Source organism: Podarcis cretensis (genome assembly GCF_951804945.1).
Source record: "Podarcis cretensis genome assembly, chromosome: 4".
Lineage (NCBI taxonomy): Eukaryota > Metazoa > Chordata > Lepidosauria > Squamata > Lacertidae > Podarcis > Podarcis cretensis.
Genome location: NC_137173.1, coordinates 2,005,662 through 2,013,524, shown reverse-complemented (window position 1 = coordinate 2,013,524; position 7,863 = coordinate 2,005,662). Strand labels below are relative to the sequence as shown.

General features: G+C 50.4%; 2 protein-coding genes across 2 annotated transcripts in view; one reads left to right on the top strand and one right to left on the bottom strand.

Annotated features, from left to right (window-relative positions):
* The window catches only part of LOC307214639 (uncharacterized protein), a 268,943-nt gene that overhangs the window by 151,558 nt on the left and 109,522 nt on the right, over window positions 1-7,863 (bottom strand). The gene's annotated exons all lie outside the window — the stretch shown is intronic.
* LOC307214731 (uncharacterized protein) overlaps window positions 1-7,863 on the top strand; it is a 38,783-nt gene that overhangs the window by 5,826 nt on the left and 25,094 nt on the right. The window contains exons 2-4 of the mRNA XM_079973683.1: window positions 645-1,128; window positions 1,329-1,410; window positions 1,696-1,778. Of these exons, the coding sequence (XP_079829809.1) occupies window positions 736-1,128; window positions 1,329-1,410; window positions 1,696-1,778 (558 nt within the window). The 5' untranslated portion in view covers window positions 645-735. The remainder of the gene's footprint in view (window positions 1-644; window positions 1,129-1,328; window positions 1,411-1,695; window positions 1,779-7,863) is intronic.

Below are 7,863 nucleotides of genomic sequence, written 5' to 3'. Positions count from 1 at the left end.
CAGGACCACATCCTCTCTGTCCCAAAAGGATTGTTGCTGGAAACCGAGCCTCCGGGGACCTTGGCATCAGTGGCTGTGTGTGTGTTCAGCCATCTAAGAGAATAATAATAATAATAATAATAATAATAATAATAATAATAATAGATTACCCGCCTAAATTGCAAGGGATATGTCTTTGGCCCCACCCACTTGGCCCTTAGGGGGTTGGCCTGATACATACCTGGCCCTCAGAGCAAAGAAAAAGGGACCCCACCCCAGGAGTCTGTCTTGAGAGTGACAGAGAGTCCAGGTGCAAGAAAAGGTGAGGACCCCCACTAGAGCCAAGCATCCATTTATCACAAGATACAAATGACTCCCTTGTCATTCGGTTCTGACTTCATGCACTGACTGGAAAGCAGCAGAAACCAGGTTGATTAATCTCACAGAAATCCCTTCAGTTGCCTCCACAATTTGCATTGCTAGAAGGCTAGAGACATATTTATTCTCCTCTTACTCCTCTTTCCCCCCAAAAAGATAGCCAATGGTCTGGGATGTGGTGCAGTCCAGCCCTAGTTCCCAGCAAGACTCATCCATGGTTGCTCAGGGAATCTTTTTCTTCTACTGACCTACAAATTCTGTAACAGAACAATGTATTTGCTTTGTAGGATTTGCTAGAGCTTCTCATTTAGACGGAAAGAACTTGGTAGAAGACCAAAGGGTTCCTTCCGATCTCTCAGAGGCTTCCTGAGAGCACAGATGGATGAGCAAGACTCAGCTGGCCCTGGAACAGGAAGAGGCCATGCCAACCAAACTGGGAGCAGTGGGGGGTTCTGGGAAAACCCTGTGCAGAAGATCCTGGGTGAGGAGGACACCCTCCGCTCAGAGGTGCAGAGCCAGCAGTTCTGCTGCCAGGAGGCCAAAGGACCCCGAGAGGTTTGCAGCCGACTCTACCACTTTTGCCACCAGTGGTTAAAGCCAGAAAGGCACACGAAAGCTGAGATGCTGGACCCGGTGATCTTGGAGCAGTTCCTGGCTGTCCTTCCACTGGAGATGGAGAGCTGGGTGAGGGAATGCGGAGCGGAGACCAGTTCCCAGGCGGTGGCCCTGGCCGAAGGTTTCCTCCTGAGTCAGGCAGAGGAGAGAAAGCAGGTGAGAGAGACTTTGCTCTGGATACTCCCAAGGGGCTCCAAACAGGATGGAGAACATCCCATAATGCTCTACTGTTGGCCCATCCTTTTTCTGGGAAGACATCCATGGAATGATACCTAACACCCTTTAAGTCTTTGTCATTCTCTTTCTAACATTTCTCACCATTCATTCTCTGTTTTGAATCCTTGTTTCTTTTTCAGGGAAAGGATCATTTTGCAGAAATGGACCTGGATTCCTGTGAGGCAGAGAGGCCTCCGTTGGACACCAGAGAGAGGCCACTGGGTAAGGAGGAAGGTGGTTTTTCTCCATTTGGTCTCATTCTGTTGGTTTTCCAACTCATTTGAGGGTTCTTTTCACCTTGTTTTGGGGGGAGACAGTTGGGAACAAGGGTCCAGAAGAGGGGAGATGTATTTCTGCACAAACAAACATATGAAATGGGCACAAACATCCAAATGCTCTCAGTAGGTAAGTCTTTCTCAAAGGCTCATCTGTAGTTAGAGATGCCCTGTTTCACCTGTGAGAGAAGCAGGCACTCCTGGCGTCCTGATTACCTTTTTTCTTTTGCAGGTGGCAGAAGGATGCCGGCAAGACCTCCTGATCCGCCTTTTCATGGGGGCAGAAGGGAAGCAGCGGCTGTGGAACCAGATCAGGTCAGGGGAAGCTGCCTTGTGGGGACAGAGGCCGAGGGATGGAGCAATGTCATGGACTGGTTGGGCACAGAGGAATGGTGGGAGGAAGCAGCCGGGGAACCAGGAAGGGAATCATAGAATCATAGAATCATAGAGTTGGAAGAGACCACAAGGGCCATCGAGTCCAACCCCCTGCCAAGCAGGAAACACCATCAGAGCACTCCTGACATATGGTTGTCAAGCCTCTGCTTAAAGACCTCCAAAGAAGGAGACTCCACCACACTCCTTGGCAGCAAATTCCACTGTCAAACAGCTCTTACTGTCAGGAAGTTCTCCCTTCCTAATGTTTAGGTGGAATCTTCTGTCTTGTAGTTTGGAACCATTGCTCCGTGTCCGCTTCTCTGCAGCAGCAGAAAACAACCTTTCTCCCTCCTCTTTGTGACATCCTTTTATATATTTGAACATGGCTATCATATCACCCCTTAACCTCCTCTTCTCCAGGCTAAACATGCCCAGCTCCCTTAGCCGTTCCTCATAAGGCATCGTTTCCAGGCCTTTGACGGCTGCTGCTGCTGCTGCTTGCGTGAGTGTTGGGAGGACCGCTCCCTCTCCTGCCAACTCCATCCGGCCTAGGGGGCGGGGCCTGCACTCACTGCCACAGCATAAGAGGCCTGAGCAGCTACCGGCAGCAATGGAGAAAATGGTTTTAAATGTTTTAATCGCTTTTAATTTGCAGCACTTTAAATGGTGGTTGTTGTTTTTTATAATATTATATTATTTCATTATTTTATTTTTGCTTGGGGTGGGATAAGCACTGAGTCAGCACTATTGTTCCTTGTTTTGTTTTGTTTTGTTCTGTTTTGTTTTATTATTATTATTATTCTGTTAAATTATTATATAGTTTGTATTTTGCCTTTTAAGGGGAAGGGTCATGGCTGCCTGGGAGTGGGCCTCAGCCAATAGATTGGGTGGGGCAGGTTCCACAGGGGGAGATGTATTGGGACATCCGATCTCAGTGATCACGGGCAGGAGGAGGAGTTATGCTAAGACCAGACCATGTCATTACCGAGGAGGCAGGTTTAGTCGTTGTTTGAGGACTATCCCTGCCTCCAGGTCTGGTCCTGACCGGAAGGATACAGTAATCAGCAAGGGAAACCCGCATGACCTGAAAGTGTTGCTGTGCAATGCCAGGTCAATGATGAATAAAACCACTGCCATCCACGACCTGATTGTGGATGGAGGATTTGACCTGGCATGTGTGACAGAGACCTGGTTGGATGACGCAGATGGGCCTGTCCTTGCCGCTGCCTGCCCACCAGGTTTCTCTTACGCACAGCAACCCAGGTCATGTGGGCGGGGAGGGGGGGTTGCAGTGATTTTTAGGAAGTCATTAGTCTGCACCAGGCGTCCTATTGGGAAGACCCAGTTTTCTGAGTGCATGTTCTGGAAGTTGGGCAATAGGGGCAGTACAGGATTCCTACTGGTGTACCGACCTCCCCGCTGCACCAAGGATTCCCTGCCCGAGCTGCTTCAGGTCGTGGCGGATATGCTCCTGGAGACACCTAGCTTGGTTGTCCTGGGGGATTTTAACATCCATGCCGACACGACCTTACAAGGGGCCGCTCGGGACTTCGTGGAAAGCATGGCCTCCATGGGGCTGTCCCTGAATAAGTCTGGCCCAACTCATAGCCACGGACATGCCTTAGACTTGGTGTTTACCTCTACGGATGTTGGTGATCTGACATTAACTAAAAGCGAAACAAAAGAAGTGCCATGGTCAGATCACTTCCTGGTGCAACTGGACTTCTCCGCAACCCTTCCCCTCCGCAGGGAGGTGGGACCGATTCGGATGGTCCGCCCCCGCCACTTAATGGATCCAATTGGCTTCCAGAGAGTGGTAGGGGATGCTTTATCCCAAGTTGATGGCCTTTCAGCTGATTCCCTGGTGGCACGCTGGAATGCGGAGTTAACCAGGGCTATTGACTGCCTGGCTCCGAAGCGCCCTCTCCGATTGCATGGAGCCCGGACAGCCCCGTGGTTCTCCCCGGAGCTGAGGGTGATGAAACAATCGTTGAGACGGCTAGAGCGCCGGTGGCGGAAAACTCATTCTGAATCAGACCGGACACGGGTTAGAGCTCAACGTCGAGCCTACCAAGTGGCAATGGCGACGGCGAAGAGGGCTTTCTTCGCCGCCTCCATTGCATCTGCAGAAAACAGCAGCAGGAGACTTTTTCAGGTGGTTCGCAGTTTATCGGAACCACCTGTACCACCGGGGCCTGGTAGGGACCCCAAGATCTCCTGCAATGCTTTTGCAAAGTTTTTTGCAGATAAAATCGCTCAGATTCAGAAGGAGGTAGACTCCACAGTGGGAGCAGGGCCAGGGCGGGAGAGTGCTAGAGTTCTGTCTGGTCCTGTTATATGGGATCAATTCCAATCTGTTACCTCCGAGGATGTGGACAGGCTGCTTGGACGAGTGAAACCGACCACCTGTCTCCTTGATCCTTGCCCATCCTGGCTGATAAAAGCGAGCCGGGAAGGGCTGGGCGATGGGCTTTGCGGGGTGGTGAATGCTTCCCTCTGTGAGGGAGCCTTCCCAGACCCGCTGAAAGAGGCGGTCATTAAACCGCTTCTTAAAAAAACATCTTTAGACCCGGCCAATTTGGCCAACTATCGCCCAATCTCAAATCTTCCATTCTTGGGCAAGGTGATTGAGCGGGTGGTTGCTGAACAACTCCAAGCACGCCTGGAGGAAACGGACCATTTGGATCCCTTCCAATCGGGATTCAGGCCTCACCATGGGACTGAAACTGCCTTGGTCGCGCTGGTTGATGATCTCCGGCGGGCTAGGGACAAAGGTGAGAGCTGTTTCCTAGTTCTGCTGGATCTCTCAGCGGCCTTTGACACCATCGACCATAACATCCTTCTGGACCGTCTAGAGGGGCTGGGAGCTGGGGGCACTGTTATACAGTGGTTCCGCTCCTTCCTCCTGGGCCGTGTTCAGAAAGTGGTGGTGGGGGATGAGTGTTCAGACCCTTGGGCCCTCACTTGTGGGGTACCTCAGGGTTCCGTCCTCTCCCCCATGCTTTTTAACATCTATATGAAGCCGCTGGGAGAGATCATCAGGGGGTTTGGACTGGGTGTTCATCAGTATGCAGATGACACCCAGCTCTACCTCTCCTTTAAATCAGAACCAGTGAAGGCGGTGAAGGTCCTGTGTGAGTGCCTGGAGGCGGTTGGAGGTTGGATGGCGGCTAACAGATTGAGGTTGAATCCTGACAAGACAGAAGTACTGTTTTTGGGGGACAGGAGGCGGGCAGGTGTGGAGGATTCCCTGGTCCTGAATGGGGTAACTGTGCCCCTGAAGGACCAGGTGCGCAGCCTGGGAGTCATTTTGGACTCACAGCTGTCCATGGAGGCGCAGGTTAACTCTGTGTCCAGGGCAGCTGTCTACCAGCTCCACCTGGTACGCAGGCTAAGACCCTACCTCCCCGCGGACTGTCTCGCCAGAGTGGTACATGCTCTGGTTATCTCACGCTTGGACTACTGCAACGCGCTCTACGTGGGGCTACCTTTGAAGGTGACCCGGAAACTGCAATTAATCCAGAATGCGGCAGCTAGACTGGTGACTGGGAGTGGCCGCCGGGACCACATAACACCGGTTCTGAGAGATCTGCACTGGCTCCCAGTACGTTTCCGAGCACGATTCAAAGTGTTGGTGCTGACCTTTAAAGCCCTAAACGGCCTCGGTCCTGTATACCTGAAGGAGCATCTCCACCCCCATCGTTCAGCCCGGACACTGAGATCCAGCGCCGAGGGCCTTCTGGTGGTTCCCTCATTGCGAGAAGTGAGGCTACAGGGAACCAGGCAGAGGGCCTTCTCGGTAGTGGCGCCCGACCTGTGGAACGCCCTCCCATCAGATGTCAAAGAGATAAAGAATTACCTGACATTCAGAAGACATCTTAAGGCAGCCCTGTTCAGGGAAGTTTTTAATATGTAATGCTGTACTGTTTTTAATACTGATTGGGAGCCGCCCAGAGTGGCTGGGGAAACTCAGCCAGATGGGCGGGGTATAAATAATAAATTATTATTATTATTATTATTATTATTATTATTATTATTATTTTGGTTGCCCTCCTCTGGACACGTTCCAGTTTGTCAGTGTCCTTCTTGAACTGTGGTGCCCAGAACTGGACACAGTACTCCAGGTGAGGTCTGACCAGAGCAGAATACAGTGGCACTATTACTTCCCTTGATCTAGGTGCTATACTCCTATTGATGCAGAAGATGGCTCAGGGCCGAAGGAGTGGAGGTAGAAGAAGGATGGGCGGTGAGAGGGGGAAGAGGGAGAAACGTGGGAAGAGGAGGTGTCAGAAGCTGAAGGAGTAACAGGGCTTAGTGAGCTGGGAGACTGTGGCAGAATGCAGTGCAGAATCAGAGGCAGAAGAGGAAGGAGGCGAGTGGGAGAGGAAGGTCGAGAAGCTGAGGTGAGTAAGGAGAAGGAGAAGCCACCGGTGGCTCCCTCTCCTTTTGCCAGAAGCCACCCTCCCTGCTTGTCTCTCAGAGGCAGGAGACCAAAATAGGCTTATTTTAATTGTAGATTGATCACTGAATGCTAAAATTGTTTTCTAAGGAGTGGACAAATGAGAACAAATAGTGGCCTGGATTCACCTAACCAGCCCCATCGGATGAAAAATGGGACCTGCCCCCATCCCCCCCTCTATGCTCCCAGGAACCCCTTGAATTTGGCTTTACAGCATTGGGAGGGAACTCCCTAGAACAGCACATGAGGAGAGGAGAAAGTGGATCCTTCCATCTGGCAAACTGGAATCCCTGCATAGGCAGAATGATTTGAAAACCACATGTGGAAGGACTTCCGGGTTAGCGTCATCGGCAGTGGCGGAGCTCCTCTGACTGAGAGGAACCCGCTCCGTGAAATTTGGGTCTTGCCGCCGCGGCGAAGGCGGAGACCCTTCAAAAATCCCAGGCGGAGGAAGCCTGGGAACGTGGGATTCGGCTGACACCAGGAGCGCCTCCCCTACTCGTAGAGAACCCCCTTTTTTGGGGATCCAAAGCAACGTGGGGTGAGTGGCGCAGTGTTTTGATTCGACCGCTATTTTTACGGAGTGAAGCCGCACAGCCGTTGCCCGAGAGCGCTGACTTTTTCTTGTGGACAGTTGGATTTCAAACAACAACCCGTGAGTAGAACGGGAAATTGGGCTTTTAAAATAATTTAATTTGGCATTGAACGGGGAAGGTCTAAACAGGAAGTCCACCTCCCCTTTCTGTAAATAGACTGAAGCAAAGAACTTGTTAACTAGGGTCTTGGAAAGTCCTACGTAAAGGATTAAAACTCCACTGATTGAAACTATTCTAATACCGCCTTTGGAAGCAGGGGAAGCCTGCAGGAGAAGGTGAAAATTTAAGAATTGAAGCGCCATATCCCTAAACCTGGGAGCGGTCTGTGAGGAGCCCATCGACGGTGAATAGACAAATTTGACAGCTAGCTGTCAAGATACAAAAGAAAGACTTTGTTTCCATTGTCCGTTTCTGCGTTTAAAAAGAAGGAAAGGTAATTGGAATTGTTACTAATTTACTTTTGAGACTTTTGGGACTGTGCTGGAAGGATTGATAAATGGAGACTGTTTCCCTCTAGAGGGAGTTTTGGGACATTGTTACAAGAATGCAGCTGGGAAATTGGTTTTAAAGATAAAGGCTCTGAGAAACCAGCTTTGACCTTGAACATTTCAAGGATGTCGGTAGAGAAAGAAGTAGCGTCTGTACTGAATAGGACATTTTATCTATTGGGAAAGCTGCATGAACAGATAGATGCCATGGCTACCAGTGTTGATATTTTGGGAACAAAAGTGGGCATCAGCAAAGAAGTCGACAAGAATCCGGCACAGGAATCTTTTTTCAATTGAACAAATTGAAAAACCAGAGAAGGAGAAAGTTGTTGTTAAAGTGATGCAAGGGGGAGCCTTAACCCTACAGAGGCAAATGGAGGATTATATGTTGAGGCCTTATATGATTATAATTAGGAGAAGCCAGTTTCTGGAGATGGGAGCCTGGCTTGATCTGGAAAATGAAAGGTGGAGAGATCACCTTA